The 18,804-nt window shown below is 49.5% G+C and overlaps 1 protein-coding gene and 1 long non-coding RNA gene across 4 annotated transcripts in view; one reads left to right on the forward strand and one right to left on the reverse strand.

Annotated features, from left to right (window-relative positions):
- Positions 1-739: 739 nt before the first annotated feature.
- Positions 740-18,804, reverse strand: part of RGS9 (regulator of G protein signaling 9) — a 61,868-nt gene continuing 43,803 nt past the window's right edge. For 2 of the 3 annotated variants that reach the window (XM_030534575.1, XM_030534576.1), the window contains exons 15-19: positions 18,281-18,419; positions 16,823-16,908; positions 13,413-13,530; positions 5,762-6,264; positions 740-1,904 (exon numbers count right to left, since the gene is read on the reverse strand). In XM_030534575.1, the coding sequence (XP_030390435.1) occupies positions 1,748-1,904; positions 5,762-6,264; positions 13,413-13,530; positions 16,823-16,908; positions 18,281-18,419 (1,003 nt within the window). In that variant the 3' untranslated portion in view covers positions 740-1,747. Of the gene's footprint in view, positions 1,905-5,761; positions 6,265-13,412; positions 13,531-16,822; positions 16,912-18,280; positions 18,420-18,804 lie in introns of those variants that run through there. The other variant, XM_030534577.1, reaches the window with a different exon arrangement.
- Positions 1,013-13,349, forward strand: LOC115635588. Its single transcript, XR_003996644.1, has 3 exons — positions 1,013-1,023; positions 4,167-4,171; positions 13,050-13,349. It is a non-coding gene; the product is annotated as an uncharacterized LOC115635588 (long non-coding RNA).

Consider the following 18,804-nt stretch of genomic DNA (forward strand, 5'->3'; position numbering starts at 1 on the left):
CCAGTTACACCAGTTTTGCCCGGTGCCAACTTCAGCAAGGTCCCTCCTGGTTTTCGCTGAGGTCACTGAGAGGAGAATCCCTCTCTGTTTGTGGGCAGCCTGGCAGCTCCCAAGACGGGGAAGGGAGCATCTCACATCTACCTGACACAGGAGCAGGGTGGAAAAAGCCCTGAGGGAGCCACATCCTGCATAGAGTGTGGGTCTCTAGGACAGGACCATGCCAGGTGGGGGGGCACTGGGAGACCTCCAGAGACCCTCCCCCCTCCACCTTCCCTCACCCCCCTTAAAAACAAGCTCCTTCAGAGGAGATTAAAGAAGAGAGTTTGTCCTATTACAGCCTTACCAAGCTGGGCTCCATTCAGTGATTCCACTGGTGTCCCTCTGACCCACCCCAGCTTTTATATCTGTGTTAATCAAAAGCAAGTGGTGATGGGCCTGAGCCAGAACCGTGAATCTGAACAGCCTGAGCTTTATGGAGGGGATAGCGGAGAGGTGGAATTCACACATCGGCCCATCATTAAAGAGAAAGACTCGAAAGCAGATCTTCAGCTGAAGCTCAACCAAGTACAATGCGTTAAACAGCAGCTTCACTTCCAGCCACGGAAATCAGGTCCATGTTATCATGAGTAGGAGAGGCTAAGACTTTAAATGCTGCAGTAGGAATCAGCATGTTGAACCATTTCAAATCAACATGGACACATCTCCACATACCATTAGAAAATACAAAAAAACGCCAACACCTACAGTCGCGGGCCACGTGGCCTATTTACAAAACAACACCCAAGGTTAGTCATGTTTAGGGACTGCCACTGTACATGGACTCTTCTGTAGAAACGGAGAAGAGGACTCTCTTGAGGTACTGACACTGTACAAGGAAGGTGATTTCTAACACTCTTGGCAGAGATGCAATTAAGTTGTGGGACAATAAATCACTTTCATGTTCAGGTGGGCCCAATCTACTAAGTTTGGATCTAGGGCTAATCCTGATCTTCCCAAACATTCAGAAGGGAGGTTGGATCCAGGGTGTCAAGGCCCATCTTGGCACTGAAGGCCTATTGGAGGTAAGTGGAAAATAAGTCCTTTGATTTCTGTGGGGTTCACTTTTGTTGTTGGCTAGTGGGTTATGGCAATCCATCTGCCTTACAGTTGCCCCATGAGGATGTCTGAACTTAGATTCCCTCCATCCCCCAGCCATCAGATGCCTTCAAGTTACATTTCTTTAAAATTCAAAGCTGTTAATAATTAGAGATGGGCCTGAACTCAAACCCAGATTCCAAAGACACCCAAACTTTGGAGATGCCTAAAGTCTGAATTCCAATCTTAGAGAGGCCTTCAAGACAGTTACATTTCACCAGCACAGCACTTACCAACACCTCAGGATCAAGAAACTACTTACATGTGAAAGAGTATCTCCAAGGACATATTTTTATCAGTTATAAGGCAGCAAATAAGGTTCATTTATCAAAAAGTCAGTAACAGATGAGTCTGACTTTCTAAAGATATGAAGGAAAATAGGTCAGGAGACCCTTAGAGTTCCCGAATTACACACAGATGTGCGCGACTGGGTCTATTACTCATAACCAGGGTAGTTTGAGCCTCTTTGACGCTGAAGCATAATTCTAATGCACTTTTTAGCAGCATGGTTCATATATTGACCTGTACGCGGTGAACCTTGCAGAGTCAGGGCCTGGAAAGAAAATATCCATTTATAAGTAGGTCACATCCTGTCTGCCTTAAGAGCAGCTTGTTATCCAGCTTTCCCTTGTTCTGTAAAGTTCTCCCAAGGGCAGATAACTTCCTTCACAGAGTCCTTACAAGCCCGGGGGCCGTCATCCTCTTCCTCCTCAGAGTCTATTGGGTAGATTCTGCTCTCCAGAGGAATATCCACTTTTATCTGGAAGAAGCTGTGTTGCAAAATGAAAACTCGTCATACACAAGGCACTTTCTGAAGTGCTTTCTGAAGACAACCAATGCGCAGCATGGAGTTTAGCTTTGAGTTTTTCTATTTCTCAGAGCATACTTTATGGACACACGCCCACGTGGCTTGAAGAGGGGAAAATGTACATACCAACCCCATTGAAGCAAAGGTGCTGAGTGCCACAGTTCCACAGTTAAGTGAATTAAGAGGTCTTGAATTTGTTGGTCTGTTTTTGACGTTTAGGCTCAGTTACCTGGTCAGGAACAGAGATGGACCTAAAAGTGGCAGGGGAGGGCTTTCCATCTGGATTAATTTTAGGCTCGGGGAGGAACCAGGGCTATGGTGTGAGAGTGATGGAATCTCTAGGCCAACACCTCTTGGGTCATAGGCTGGTGTTGCACTATTTTGACCCCAAATGGTGGAACTCTTGAGATCACCTCATAAGGTTCCCCCATCTTGTTATCTGTTCTTCCACCTCCATGGGCCACATCTGAACCAGATCTGGGGAAAGACCCCTCCTGATGTTGGAACCAAAGCCAGGAGTGCATTAGGAAACTCATTGGAGTCTGAGAAGTCAGATTTGGGAGGCCTACTTGCTAGACTGCTCTGACATTACCCACTAATGTCTTTAAGGGCAACAACCAGTGCTGGATCTTTCCAGCAATGCTGCCACCTTCTCTGCCTATTGTCAAGGTGGCCATTCAGCACAAGAACAAAGTGCTCACACCAGGACAGAGAGGCATCATTTGAAGATCGACTGTAACTGGAGACAGGCAGCACAAAAACCAAACAAGCTCTCCTGAGCTGTGGTTTTCAATTAGACTGTAAAACAATCCCTTTGTGGGCCTGAGTCCCTATTCTTCTTGCAGGAAAACACATTAGCTCAGAGAGACCTGCATGAGGTAAGATGACCGGGAAGGATACAGACTTCGAGGAGGCTCAGTATGTGTCTATCAGCAGCCTCCCTCCCTCACCATCAGTCCCTGCAGCTGTTTATCTATCATACTCCTATGCCCTCCATCGTGATAGTATCTGTGCACCTCACAATCTTTAATGTTTTGCTCTGTTGGAAGATGCTAATGGCTGCCACTAGTCACAGATCTGGGTGAAGTCTAAGCACTCACGTGCTGGATCAATGAAGGAGAAATTAAGTGTCCTTTGTTTAATGATAGCTGACCCAGTAGAAGCCACCGCACAAGGCACAGACCAGCACAGCAAGGCTAAACCCTGGGGGCTGAGGTGTTTCCCTGGAGACTGGTTGCAAACACGGGGGCTGGAGCTATTACTGGTTGACAGCTGTGTGTGGGTGAGAGAAGCAGTCGTGAATGCAGCCCTGAGAGGGAGCAGAGACAGAGCTCTGTGGGACAAAGGACTGGCTGGACAGGCAGGCTTGGAAACTGTGAGCCAAGAAACTGTTTGCTGCTGTTTGTTTCTACTGTGGTCAGGGAAACAGGACTGTGTCCACATTCCTTGTAAATAAACAGGATTGCACCAAATACCGGACTCATAATCAATTTCCGCTCCTAATAGAAACAGCCCAGCAAGGCCCTGAATATGGGCTAACCATTTGGGCCATGGGGAAACAGGATTTATCCTTCCAGCAGTAAGGAGGCAATATTATCTTGGTTTTATAGATGGGGACAGATGCTAAGTGACTTGCCCAAAGTCACCCAGGGAGTCTGTAGCGGAGCAGGGAATTGAAGCAGGGACTCCTAAATCCTAGGCTACAGCCCTAACCACTGAGCCCATCTCCCCAACTCTTGTAAAGGTCTGCACCAAGCAGAGGCTTGGAAGATCCCTCACTACATCCCCAGATACAGCTGTGTCTGAGGGAGGTGAGGAGGAGGAAAGACGATGACACTGAGGAAGGGGTAGGGTACGTCAAACATGCTCAAGCTCAACCACTGAGCCCATCTCCCCAACTCTTGTAAAGGTCTGCACCAAGCAGGGGCTTGGAAGATCCCTCACTACATCCCCAGATACAGCTGTGTCTGAGGGAGGTGAGGAGGAGGAAAGACGATGACACTGAGGAAGGGGTAGGGTACGTCAAACATGCTCAAGCACTGGGGTACAGGAAGCCTCAGAACCACAATAACCCAGGCAGCTCGTTCTCACGGAGCAAGGTGGACACAAATCCTGCCAAACAGAACTCCCATGGACTCCCTGCTGAATCTATGGGCTGGGCTGCCCAGGGGCAAAAGGAACCCTTTGACAGGAGCCCAAACCAAGAGGGCTTGCGACCTGCCAGGCAGGGTCAGAGCGTCCCTCACAAACATTTGCCCCACAAGGACCTCTGTCACAATGGAGGGCAGTTGGCCCAAACCTGCATCATGGCTCTGCGAGCCAGGTCTCAGCACCCGAGCAGGAGATGAGCCCAGCCCCATGGGATAGGAGCCAAGCCACCACTACAGGTGCAGGTGTAACCCACACAGCTCACTCTGCATTACCCCCTTTCCCCCAGTCCTCCCCTCAGTGGTAATTCTTTTGGAGGCGGGGAGGCTACATTTCAGATTTGGTCCCAGCCACCCCCCGAAAAAAAAACCCTCTGTGCAGCCCTGTCAATAGGGCACCCCAGGAGCATTGCAAGCAGCAGGCTGACATGGGAATTTGCAGTCAGTGGGCACTGCAGCCCATGTAATGTGGAGCAGAAGGGCACAGGGCAGGGAAAGTGAGCGACATTGCTGAGTTAGCCCCCTCCCTTGCCGAGCTACAGGCCCAGGACACTGGCTTATCTTGGGGGCTGCTGCCCTGCAGGGCTAGCTCTGAATCCAGGGGAAGGCAGCAGGGCCTGCAGGTGAGGCTGATCTGTAGCCTCCCGCACCAGCAGGCAGTGGCAGAAATGCTGTATTGCAACCTCCCTATCTCTGGGCTGAAAGGGAAACTGAGGCTGCTCTGTTAGCTAATGTGTGTGTTGTTCTTCTGGCTTCCTAGCTTGTCTCTACAGGGTTGGAGTGTCATCCCCATGCCCACCCTATCCACAAGTTTCCTTTGGGCCCAAAGAGCAGAGGAGATGGATGGTTTCACGCACACCATGGACAGGTGGAGGCGCTAGCTGGATGGGAGCAGGTGTGAAACTGGTTTAGGCACAGCAGGCCGGACCTGGCTATAGAAGTTAAGCCAGAGCTGGGGGCTTGGGAAACACTGGGAGAGATCTCTGCCCTTTCTCCCACCGCTGAGTTTGGGGGTCTTCCCCCCAGAGCTCACCAACTGCAGCCTCTGGCGATCGTCGTTGCTGAGAGCCTGCCCCAAAGGCTGGTGGTGTTGGGGGATGGGGTGTTTGCCTGCTGGGTATTTCCCTCTTTCCCTTCCCCCATCTCCTTATTTGAAAATTCTGATAAGTTGAAGAGCTTTTCAGAAGTTGTAGGTATCTTGGCAAGACCCTCTGACTTCTCAGGGCTCTTCCACTCGTCGGTGAGGGACAGAAAGCGCCATTCTCAGTTACTCTGGCCCTGCAACAAGTGCGGTGCCAGAGGGGGTGGGTGGGGCGGTAAGCCACCTTTGCATGCCCCATGTTCTGAGACTGCTCAGTGCCCCGTGTTAGAGCCATCTCAGAGCTGCTAATTTATACCCTATTGCTTGCAATCCCATTCTCTGAGAGCATAGCCATAGCACTGTGAGCTCTGTCCACGTCCCCCTCTGCACCTGGCCCACCCAGATGTTCTCAGGGGGCCGTGTCTGCCCCATGGGAGGCCCCTTTGTGCTTTCAGAGTGCAACATATGATTAGGCTGAGAGAGCATGGCTAACGATGTGCAGACACCACTACCTGGGTGTCCCTCTCACCCAGGCTGGCTGCCTGTAATCACTCAGAGCTGAGTTCCTTCACACACCACAGGTGTACTTACTTGGTCACTTTTTTGGACTTCTGCTGCAGTTGTTGTTCCAGGTCATCCAGTGGCTGGACCTTTCCGTGGGTGACAGCCGGGCACTTTGGTGAGAGAGTGGCAAACACCGGTGAGTTTAAACATCCCCGTTTCAAAAACCTGCTGAAGGACAAGGTTGTCCGGGATTTGGGAAGTACCTTGGCTTCCACATTCCCTGGTACCTGGCTGTTGCAAGCGCCTGATTCAGAGTCCACGGAGATCTCTGTGCTCTCAGTGATAGAAGGAAAGTGGTTAGTGTTAGACTCATTGGCTTCCCACTTCCTCTCCAAGCAGGGGGTGCTGTCCAGGTCCACGCTAATGGGTGAGGGGCAGACAGTGCAGTTTGGCAGAGTGATGTGTCTAGGGGATTGGAAAGGCAGGTTGTTTGGGATGTGGCAGGAGGGGTGCAGAGCTGATGGAGATGAAGGAACAGAGATACCAGTATACACAGCCAGGTGAGGGACTGGAGCAGTGAACTGACACAACTGCAGAGAAGAAAAGGAGACATTTTAGAGCAGGAAAAGCTGCCTGCTAGTCACGAGATACACAACCCCAAGCCCCGAAACCCTCCCTCTAGCTACCAGCTGGAAATAATTCCCCCGGAGAAGGCAAGTGAGAGATTCTGAGCACTTTGGGGGATATATAGTTTACTGGAGTTCAGAGATTACATTGGGTCAGGTAAATACCTCAAAAGGTAGGTAGGTAGACTGTGTGTATGAGAGACTGTGTGATGGTGCCCTCTAGTGACTGGCCCTGAGAGAGGCTAAGGGGCCCACTACGACTAGCTGCTGGAAGAGCTTTCTCTTAGCTCAAATGATAGAGGCTTGTGTTCTGGGATCCGCAGGACCTGGCATCACTGCAGGATGTACATAGCAATGGTGGTTGTCAGATCCATAACAGCAGGAACCTCTTTATCTGTCTGGCACTGAATTACCCCTGGCACATCTACCGTGCCATAGAAATGCTGAGGATTACTAATAACAAAACTCCAGAGAGCAAAGACTCAGATGGTGAATCCGGTTGACAGCTTGTGGCCCATCCTGTAGGTGAGGCTGATGAAAACTTAGGCTAGAATTTCCCCACATGGAGGGCCTCTGACTAGGCCATAGGTGGAGAGAAGCGCTACCTGACCCCGGATGTGTCCCCTCAAAGAGGCACCTGTCTGCTGGTTCAACCTGCTGTCTGCTCCTACAGCCACCAAGGGGCATCCCTAGCTGAGCAGCATGGAGCCCATGGGGCTGTGAGGGAACTGAGAAAGGGAGCAGCTAGAGGGCAGAGCAAAGGAAAGGAAAAATATGGAGAACAAAAGAGAGAGACTGGACAAGAAATTAAAAGGAGGGGAAATAACTCAGGAGAAAAGGAGGGAAGGGAAAGAGGCAGAACAAACAAGAGATGGTGGTAGCTGGGTCAAACCATCATGGTAGCTGCACCAAACCAACGCTGGAAACTGCTTCCACAGGAATGGCCCAAACTCATTGTAACCCCAATGCACCCTGGAGGAATTTAGTCCTGGGTCAGTACCTGCATTTCACAGGCCATTAATAATGGTCTAAGCCAAAATCCCACCAAGAACACACTGAGCTTGGAGGAAGGTTTGGCTCCAGACCCAGACTTTTGAAGCTTGAGCTCACCCCTAACAAGATGGGCCTGGACGGCAAGAAACCTATCCACATGTGGGTCTAGACATTCCAGAGTGCTGAGCTGGGGGATTGCCTTGAGCCCCATCTCTCACTGCCTTTTGCAGGGCCTTAGGGCAGCCAACTCAGCTCTGATCTATCACTTTTCACCCCAAGATCACAAAGGGCTTCACGAAGGCAGGTGAGTATCATTATCCCCTTTATAGAGCTGGGTAAAATGAAGCATAGAGATGTGATCAGAACCTACATCTCCTGATTCCCAGTCACGTGCCCTACCCCGGACTAGTCCCCTAGATCATTGCAGTATTGTTAATGCAAGTTGCCTGTACTCTGTTGCCTTTGCTTGTCCTGTCAGCTCAGCCAAATCTTAGCTGCACAGGAGAGCTGCCAGCTTTTCTTCACTCCAAACTCTGACTTTCCTCTCCAAAGGATGCAACTTGGTGTTATCTTCACCTGTCTGCCCCTGCATCAAAGAGCCAGAGGGAAGCCAGATACAAAGTTTTGTTCTGGCTTGTTGCCTGTGGTGGGCTTCCACACCATCAGATCAGCTACTCTTATCTTTTTTTATGTTTGAAATATAAGAAAGAGTGGGTGAGAGAGAATAGGGATTGAACCTCCTTGAAGAACAAAGGACAGAGGCGCTCAAAAAAAAGGAAGATACAATTCCCTGACAAATGCTGCTGCCACCATGCCACTGAATATAGCACTTTCAAACCTGATTGTCATGGGCAAACCTGACTCATGACACCCCACGATGTGAGGTATTCTCCTCCCACATTCAGGATAGGTTGGGCGGGATGCTTTGAGGGCTTTCTGAGAAGCAGGAGCTGTCCCCCCCATGACATCTCTCCTTCTGGCTCAGTCAGACTTTGGGGAACTCTAAACTTGTTGCTTTGAGCAGCACTGAGAAGAACTAGCACTATCCTAGCTATGCAGATGCTTCCATCCACCAAACTCCCTCCCATTGGCCTTGAAGATGGCAGATCTCCAGAGGAATGAGGCATTGAAGAATTCATCTCTTTTTTCTTTCTCTTACGTACTGATATGGCCATCTGTAAGCATAGCTGGGACTGCACCGAACAGCCCGTGGCTGCACGTGTAAGGGCAATGCTTAGGCCGGAATGAGAATGAATGATGGATTCATTTCATGCCACAGGAGGGGTCTTAGGGATGGTGAGGTGCGGAGGTGCTCACAGAATCAGAGCAGCAGTAGGGAGTTCAGTGAGGGTGTAAAGGTCTGTCTCCATGAGCTAGCAGGAAGAATGGATAGGCCAGATGATGTAGCTCCAGATCCCAATCTGCCTTTGGGAAATCATCGCTCTCCAGAGAGTCGGAATATCTCAGCATTTCATTGACTAGAACAGAGTTATTCTGAAGCATGTACACTGATGTACTAAAAGCGGGGAGAGAGCTAGAGGGCACCTGGGGCCTGATCGAGCATCCACTAAAGTCACTGGAAAGATTCCTATTGGCTTCAACAACCGGTGATTGGGCCACAGTTACCAGGCAGATTGTTATAAGGGAACTCATTTTACCTAATTCATTTTAACGAGATTAGTTGTAAGCAGGGAGTTCTGGGAGACTATAAGGCTCTGTTATTGCTAGTTACAACTGGGGAGCATATCTAGTGACAACCCGGTTAGCCCCCGAATCCATTACAACATGGTTAAAGCATATAGTGAGGGCGGGACTTTGGTTACGGATGGCATAACCAGGCTAAGAGCTGACTTGAAGGTGCCTGTGTGATGGACACCATCTTGGCTGACTCCTCAAGGACTCAGGGACCTCCAGAACTAACAAGCATCAAGGCTGTCTAGCTGTGGCTGTAACCGTCTCGTGACCTCCGCGGGAGACCTAGTGCGCATCCTCACCTGTGGGTTACACAGGCTCAGAAGGATAACTTGCCAAGGGTTTTATCTTAGATGATGCATTTCAGGCATCTCCAAGGCATGGCTTTCCCATAAGGTTCTAAATAAATCTCTACCAGCAGAAATAAAAATATGCTCAGCTGTTTACACAAAAATGTTAAAAGAAGCAGCACAAAAAGTAAATACACACATGCAAAGAGACAACACAATGAAAGACAAACACAATGGTCTTTTCCATTTTCTACACACACTTTTATTAGACAGATGAGCTAACCCAAATAAAACATGGAAATGATGGCTAACAATCAATGGAGGTCCATTGAAATACAATGAAATCCAATGGCAGATACGGAGTGAAGTTCAATTCATAACATGCTGAGGGGGGGGGCTGATAAACAGTCCTACTCAGAGAAGATGAAGAGCAAGGGGTGAACGCAGCCAGCTACAAATGGAATACACTGTGAGATAGGGCACCAAAAATGAGCTTACTTCTAAGAGTGCTGGTATTTGGTCATGATCTTACCAGTCCTGGGTAGATGTTTCAAACTCACAGGGTCTGCCTACACTGCATCAGAGGTGTGACTGAAGCATATAATCGACGCAGTGAAGCTACAGCAACCTGGGCTGGTCAGGCCCACCCAGGACTCTGGGTACAGATGCAAGCAGCTAGCCCCATGCTCTGCTCGTACTGCTGTGCCTTCCCCACTGCTGTTGTTGGAGCTAGCTACACCTCTGTCTTCCCGGGCTGCAGACACACCTCTGATTGCAGGGTAGAAATGATGGCTGGGTAGTGTTGGGACTTAGATAAAATCTGGGGAAACCAATCAATGGAGGTGAGAACTAAAATCGACTCATTAAGCCGACTGACTGGAACCTATTTTATTATTTGTGTTATGACAGCATATAGAAGCCCCAATCATATATCAGGGACCCATTGTGCTAGGTATTGTACAACCTATAGAGAGACTATAGAGCTCACATGGTCCTTGGTTTCCCTGAGCTGTACATAAGCTTACAGGAGATCCCACATTGCCTCGGACTGACCCTGCTAACTGCAGAGTGCCCTCAATAACCATGTAAGTGGAGAGCAGCTGACAGTGCCCAGCACCTTGCAGAACTGAGCCTGCCAAGCGTGGGATACGTTTGAGAATGTAGTGCCTGCTCCTACTCCCACTAAAAGCAATGGGGATAGTGCCATTGACTTCAACAGGAGCAAGAGCAGAGGTTTAACAGGCAGGCATCCAAATCAGCGTGAACAAACCAAATACACCCCATGTTGTTTCAACTCCTCTAGGGAGACTTTTATGTTAGCGCAGCTCAGGAGAGCTGCCTGCCCCCTAACCAAACGTTAGAAGAGAGCTCTTCTCATTTTACGGTGATATCATAATGGTACACAGGGACTGCCAGACTGGATCAGACCAGCGGTCCATCGAGCCCAGTATCCCGTCTCCAATAACAGCCAGTACCAGCTGCTTCAGAGGAAGGTGCAAGAAATCCTGTAGGAGGCAGATGGGGATTAACCTGTCCCCTGGGAAAGGTTCTTCCTGACCCTTATTAGTGGGAGGCTGGCATATACCCTGATGCATGACAATTTATATCCCTTCCAAAACCCATGGGGGTTTTAATCCTTCTAACTCTGCATGTTCCCATTACAACAAAAGTTTGTTCTTACCTGCAAGTTTCTTACCTACCATCCAAAGCTGGCACTCTAGCATGTTCTGATGTGCACTTTTGGAACATTCTCACCTATGCCCAGGAGGAAACGAGGACTGGACAAATGTAATGGGATCTGACCACAGTTCAGAAAGGGGCTGCAGCAGAATGGTTACAGTACAGGCTAGAGTGGGAGCAGAACCTGGCACAATCTGGACTCTTGAGCTAGGATTTTTAAAGGAGCCTATTGGAGTCATGTCATTAATAATGGGATTTGTGTGCCTAATTCCTCTAGGCTGATTGGAACCTTGCTTTTCCTGGGAAGGTCAATTAGGTGCCTCCAAGGACAGGGTTCTCTATGCCCTCTCAGACAACTGTTAGCCCCTGACTGGTGAGGGCATCTCTGTGGGAGGAGTGGGGGGTAATAGTAAAAGAAAGAAGCAGCCTAGAATAGAAGCAATGTGTGTGAGAGATGGAAGGACTTCCCTTCGCCTCCTCCCTCTCCCCACTGCCCAGGACATTAGGACTGGCTGCTGTCTCGGAGACATAAAGCCCTGGGTGGAACAAAGGTGCACTCGCTCCCGTCAACTTGCAAGAGTTTGGCCTGAGAAGGGACCTCACAGAGTGGTCCAAGGTGATAACGGGGAATGCTGGTTACTCCCCAACTCACAGCTCCAAACGCTTACATGGTACGGATGGCGTCTCTTGGAAATGCACCACTGCACAGCATGGCGACAGCCTGATGTGGAAGCAGAACAGAGCTCCTGAGCAACGGCCGCTGAGCCTGTGACCTTGACAAATGCTCTGGGAGCTAAACTACACTGGCTACTGAACAAGTGTGAAGCTGCAAGGGGCTGGCTGAAGCTGGCATGGCTCTGCCCCCAGGGAAGAAAGGCCCTCGGGCTAAAACTCATGTCCAGATAACGAGGAGAAACTGCTTCTGAGATTCTTCACCTCCACAGAACCTCAGCCCTGTTGCCAGCCACATCCTGCTCTCGCTGCCTCCAGGAAAATCAACCCAGCGAGAGTAGTGGATGAGCAAGACTGAAAGGATTAAAACGTTTTCTGAGCCTTGATGTTTGCCCATCCCGCAGCATCCACTAAATTCTGAAGGAGGAGGAAACTTCTTTACCTTCCGCCCCTGGGTTTTCCACAAATCCCATCATGTCCTGGTGACCTTGGCTGGTCCAGCCCCAGGGGCTTCCCAGGCAGGTTTGGTATCTCCCTGAAATGTGCTTTGTACCTAAGTGCAGGGTTTAGGTTTCAGGAAGTAATTTCCCACTCCCCATTCCCTCCAAAAAGGAACAAGAGAGTATTTTATTAGACTAGGGGCTGAATCAGCCCTTCTGACCTCTCCCGATCACAGCGGCTTCTGGGCTACTGGGCTACAAGCCAGGATGACCACTGGAAGCTGAGGTTTCTTCATTTTTAACAAGGGGAAAGAGCATCGCAGGGCAAAGACAAGACAAGAACAAGATAGCGTTGCTAAAGGAAACCCATCAGGAGCAAGGCACTGCTCCTCCACTCCTCTGTCCTAGCGGGAGGCTGCTCTTCCCTCCAGGCCCATGCAGAACTCATTACATGGGTGAGTTCCTGAGGGACAAGGAGAAATCACTTTCCCTGACTGGAAGTCTCAGCTAACCACGTCTAGGCTGAGATCTTCGAAGCTGCCTAGGGAATATGGGGGCCCAATTACCATTAAAACCGCCTAGGTGCCTTTGGAAATGTTAACCTTGTTGCTCCCAGCAGGAATCCACCCCTATCCTTCTGCACAGCAGCCGAGCTCAACTGCAACTTCCATGTGCTCCCTCCTATAGCCACCTGGGTGCAAGACACCCGAAGCGGAGCTGTGGCAGATCTGGCCAGCTGCACAGAGCAATGCTTGGGGTACTAGCAGTGGGCATGCACCCCCAGCATGCCTGAGAGCGCCAAGAGGTGATGGACCTTCTTGTGCTCCCCCTGGGGTGGGGTGGCTCTGCCCCACCTGACCCGGAGGATGGGGACAGGAGAAGGAGCTGAGTTCTGTGCTGCCTTGGGCATCGTAACAGAATCACGACCCAAGTTCTCTGGGTCGCGGGCAGGGATTTAAGAGGCAGAGACACACAGATGGAGGTTTGGGGCAGTTATAAAACATCCCTTCCTGGACTTGTAAAAGGAGCACATGGCATGGGACCCACAATGCGATTCAGACACAGCTGGCTTTCTGACTCTAGCAGCATTTTCATGCCTCACCGTGCTTGTGATGTGACATCTGCTGCTACAGATGCCATGGCAACCTGCAGGAAGCAGGCTGCAGGGAGAAAGGGGTCTGGAAAGGTAAAGCAGCACTGACACCTGCAGGTGGGGGGCAGAAATCTCCCACCAGCCTTGCCAGAATCCTCGTCTTTCCCCTGCTTTGTGCCCTAGACAAGGATCTGGAGCCTACTTAGGAGGCTCCTGCTTGAGCTGGCTCCTACGGTCCAGCTTGCTCATAACCTGGGTAATATCCACGTTGGTTGCTGCTTCTTTGGCCTTTGCCTCTTCTTCCTGCTGCCTCAGGATGACGGGGCTGGGGCTGGAGCGGAGGTGACGGCGTGCAAATGGGAAACTGGAACTAAGCACAGAGAGAGAGAGACAGAAGCAGGGAGTTACTGGGGACAGAGAGACAAAACTGACCAGAAAATGGGTCCTTGTCACCAAAAGCCCAAGGAACTTGCTTGGAGGGAGAGGGGTTGTTAGTGTCCTCCATTTGGAGCAAATGACCTGCTTAACCCAGCAGAACCCAGTCCAGACACAATTAACATCTGTATCAGAACTCCCTTTAGCTTCTTCAGGAGCCAGGCAGAACCCCAGACTCAGTCCACGATGCTGCAAATGTTTATGTTTGCACATGACTATTGTCCCACCAGTGCCAGTGCAGCTCAGCCTCAGAATGCACTGAGCAGACTTTTCCCACGGCATTTCCTGCAGATTCATCCTCACGGCCCGTTTTCACGCCGCCCAGGTGTTCCTTTGTTATGAAATTTCATACAAGCAGTAACGTGATGGTGAGACTGTGCAGGATTAAGACACTTCACGTAAACCCCTTAGCTGGGAAAGGCTCCACAGTGCCATGAAGACGACATGAAAATGGGAGCAGGTTTGAATCAGCCAAACTGCTCAAATGTCACAGATTTCAAATTATGCTGGGAATATTTTGTCCAACTCTAGTCAATGAGGGCCCAGTTCTGCCACCTGTAATCACTCTGAGTTCACACTGAAATCAGTGGAACTATCTGCACAGGAAGATCTGACTTATCACGAATAAAGGTGGCAGAATCTGGCCCTAACCAAGGAAAATGGCTGTAAAATAGTAGCAAGCCCCCTCTCCTGTCTCATTTAGAATCTCTTAGAGAGGACACTGGATACAGAAACACCTAAATTCTGACACCACCCCAAGTCCAGCAATAACCCCTAAATTTCCCTAGACTGGTGCCAATTATTCCAAAGTAACAGACTTGTTTTCGATACACAGCAAACAACACAGCAATTCACTGGGCAAGCAGAACCTGGGCTGAAATCCCTGAGCATCCAGATGGCCCCAGGCAGAGAAGCAATACCAATTACAGAAACAGCCCATTCAATTAAATCCCTGAGGCTATGCATTAGATGTGTGTGTAGACTCCTGTCACAGCGTCTGAATAAAGGCAGTGCATATATGAGATAACATATGATGCTGATACTTGACACTTTGATCGCATCTTTCAGCTAAGGATCTCAAGGCGCTTTCAAACAGCAGCTGGTTATGAATTCCACCAGCCCTGGAGACAGGTGACATAATACCCATTTCACAGAAGGATATGTTGAGATACAGAGAGACGAAGAGCCTAATTTATAAATGTGCGTTAGTTCACGTGCCATTTCCACCACTGTGCCAATTAGGAAAATGCATGTGCAAAGTAAGAGGTGTATGGAGCGTGCCCATTTTAAAAGCAAACATGGCCTCAGTGAATGGACTGAAGCCACACAAATCAGTTGCAGAGCTGCCAGCAGAACAAAAGGGTCCTTGCTCCTAGCCCAAGATATGGGAGTAGCAAACCCCTCCATTATACACATCGGAAGGTAAGTAACACTGAGCCTGAACCATGTGCTAGAAGGGATGGGAATGATGGGCGAGTGCTCTCTACATTGGCCTAACTGCTAGTGACGTCAATGGGCACTTTACCATTTACTTCAATGGGGGAAGTTAGACCAGCATCTCTCAACAGTCAGTCCCTGAGAGCTCCCTGACAGTTTAGGAAGGCAGCAAGCCAGTCCCTGGTATCAAAAAGGTGGAGAAACACCGTTAGACCAATGCTCAAACCCCGCCCTAACCGCTCTGTAGTGAAATGCACTGCCTGTTTGGCTACAAATTACTTCCCTCCCTTCCTGAGGAGTTTTGCCTCACGCCATCCTGAGCAGACCTAGAGCAAGGCTCCTCTCTAACCTCTGCTCGCATGGCATATCGTGCTCTGATGGCCCTCTTTGGCTGTTTACACAGGAGCTTTCATGTCCTCTGTGACGCACAGATCTCTCTCTCTCTCCACTTCCTTTGCTTTTCCGTGATGGAACCATTATCAACAACAATGAAAACAAGTCTCAGATAAGCAGCCTTTGATGTGTTTTTCTCTCTCAGCAAACGCTGGATGCTGTCTGAAGTATGAATACTACATCCCAGGAGCAGCTAGCTGCAAACATGAATGCATTTGCCAGAATTACAAGCGACCTCTCCGGGATGTGCGGCACGGCAGCAAGACAGTGGTGGCAGCTGGGCGTGTTACAGAGCTGCACATTGCATCTGCTGGGAGATGGGGGGGAAGAATCCTGATCAATCATCATCTACTATTGCAGTGCTACCTGGAAGGGCCCTGGACCAGGATTCTGCACAGCTTGGTAAGGCACAAGAACAAATCAAGAGCTGGTGTCTCTGCAGATGAACACAATCTCCTGTCAGGGATCCCAACTTCCTAGAAGCCTGGGGTAATCTGGCATCTGTATCTGCTCCTCAATGGCCTTAACACCACTTGCCAGTGGGAGTGGCGGCCCCCAGTAACAACCTGATCCAAAGCCTATTGAAGTTAGCAGGAGTCTTTCCATTGATTTCAATGGGCTTTGGATCAGGCCCTATGAGAGCAGAGCTTGTAAGACCCCCTCCTTCTTACTTGCTGGGTTATGGGCTGTCAGGGGCACAGAAAGGAGCTCCCTGTCTCAGAGGCAGCAGCCACCCCTTTTGGCTCCGACGTGGCAAGTTTGGCCCAATGAGACACCTATACTTAAACCAGGCTGCCTGAAGTCCCTGAAACTGATGTGCCAGCTGATACAAAGTCAGCATTTGATCTGGAAACAGTCTTGTGGAGCTGGATTTTCCAGTGCCTCGCACCTTGTGCCAGCGTTTCCACCAGTGCAAAAGGGAGTGTCAGACACTATTACTCTGCTCTGCTTTGCACTGCTGTAAATAGCTACCCGGGTGCAGGGCCATGAGCGCTAACAACACACAAATGCCAAATGCCATGGAGCAGAACATAGTTACCCCATCTCACCTTAAAACCCAGAGGGCTTTGGATGGGATCCCTTTATCCCGCACAGGTTCTCTCAGGCCTGATGTACAGCACCTCTCTGGGGGCAGGTAATTACTAGCTCAGCAGTCACAGCCTTTCCATGCAGACGCAATAGACAAAAAAAGGATTTAGCACTTGCCAGATAGGCTCTGACTGCACACAAGCCATTTCCACGGGGTTCACACACAAACAGGGTAATCAGCAAGACTTAAATCCACTTTAATTAGACAAATGTCTAAATCACAGTCATTTTGCTGAAACTCAGGCTCTTTGTATCCCCGGTACAATAAAAAAAGTACATTGTTCACAATTATACCCCAATTTACTTGCCTTTTTTTCACTGTCTCTTGGGGCACAATGGCCTTGGCCAACATCTCCTTGTATATTGGAGACTTTAAATAGCGACCGTAAGAGTCCTACTGGGGGAAAAAGGGAAACCGGTAGTTATGGACTGCAAACAGCCTAATTAAAATCATCTCTGAGTACAGCTGTTCAGGAGCCAGTGAGGCTGAGAAATTAGAAATCCTGCCCAGCAGATCTTATTCATTAAAACCAGCAGCTTCTCAATCCACAGGAAAGTCCCCGATGGAGAATTCAGAATGAAAAGGGGATTGATGAGCCTAGCTCAAGACTAAGGTCTTTTAGGCTATGTCTACACTGCAATAAAAAACCCACGGCCCCGAGTCACAGAGCCCGGGTCCACTGACACAGGCTCCCAGGGCTTGGGCTGCGGGGCTAAAAACAGATGTTCGGGCTTGGCCTGGAGCCTGGGCTCTGAGTCCTACCCCTCTCGTGGGGTTTCAAAGCCCAGGCTCCAACCTAAGCCTGACCGTCTACATTGCCGTTTGGAGCCCTCCAGCCTGAGTCAGCTGACCTGGGCCAGCCAGGGGTCTTTTACTGCAGTGTAGAGGTCCCCTCACTATCATGGCAGTGACTTCACAATCTTATGCTAGGCCATGTCCTCAGCTGGTGCAAAACAGCACAGCTCCATTGACATCAATGCCAGTTTTCCCCCGATGCAGATCTGGCCCCCAGTGCCCCTCTTTTCTAAGTGTCCCGTCTAGCCCATAAGTGAGGGGAGGTCTCAGCTGGGGCAGTATTTCTTGTTACCGAAGTTTAATGGACTGCACTGACTTGATCTATCTGTGAGTCATGGCTCCAAACATCAGATCTACAATAGGGTGCCTGCCTACAGAGCAAGGGAAAGTGCATGAAAACACAGGACAAAAAAGGTATTTTTCAGGGGCAGCACCACAGCATATGTTCTTGGCACAAATGGCACCTCACCCATTTGTATCCCAGTATTCTGAACCTTTCCACAATTATCGCTGGAACACGCTATGCTAAAAGGGGCTTCCTCTCACATGTTGACCTGATCTGGGATGCAATAGGGTGGGCATCTGTAACTCCACAAAACAATAACGACAATTAACACTCTGATAGCACCGTAAAGTGCTGTTCAAACGGATTAATATAGACTCATAACTCTAATTAATTCAGGGAAGTTCTGTGGCCTGTGTTATACCGGAGACCAGACTAGATGATCATAATGGTCACTCCTAGCCTTATAATCTAGGACAGTATTGTCATCCCCACTTGTCAGATAGGAAAAAGAAGCCACAGAGGAGCTAAGTGATTTGTCCAAGGCTTAGTGTGAGTGAGTGGCAGAGTTAAGATTTGAATTTGGGACTCCCTAGCTCATAGCCCTGAGTTCTGTCCACTAACTAGAGACATGGAAAGGCACAGACAAGCTGGAATGCCTTCCGGATTTGTAAACAAATGACAAACCTTTTTCATGAGCATATAAATATGAGTCTGAGCAGCATCTAAAACGTAGCGATGAGGGTGCTTGAGACCTCTGACTGTGATGCCCATCGTTGTGCCATCGATGTTAATCCAGCGCCTTGCCCCTGGAGCCAGGAAGAGTCTGAAACCAGAAACAGTCAGTTTCATGAGGTGAGAACTAACAGAGACTGTTCTGCTTCCATGGATGGAACGAACAGTGCGTCCAACTGCCAGCCAGAATTCACCACTGGTTCTCTGTCATACCCTAGGGGAGTAAACGTCCCTTTTGCCAGAATGAACGCCTCAGGCACCACCTACAATCACATGCTTTGATGCCACAATTTACAGTATTAACAATATTTTGCACTCAGGACCTGCTCCAAAACCCAGTGTGGGTCTTTCCATAGACTTCAGTGGCCTTTGGGTTAGCCTCTCATCTGGAAAGCTCCAAGCGCTTTCACAAATATTAATGAATGAAGCCTTATGACACTAATGAGAAGTACAGACATAATACCCTCCCCATTCTC

The sequence above is a fragment of the Gopherus evgoodei genome, chromosome 15 (assembly GCF_007399415.2).
Source record: "Gopherus evgoodei ecotype Sinaloan lineage chromosome 15, rGopEvg1_v1.p, whole genome shotgun sequence".
Lineage (NCBI taxonomy): Eukaryota > Metazoa > Chordata > Testudines > Testudinidae > Gopherus > Gopherus evgoodei.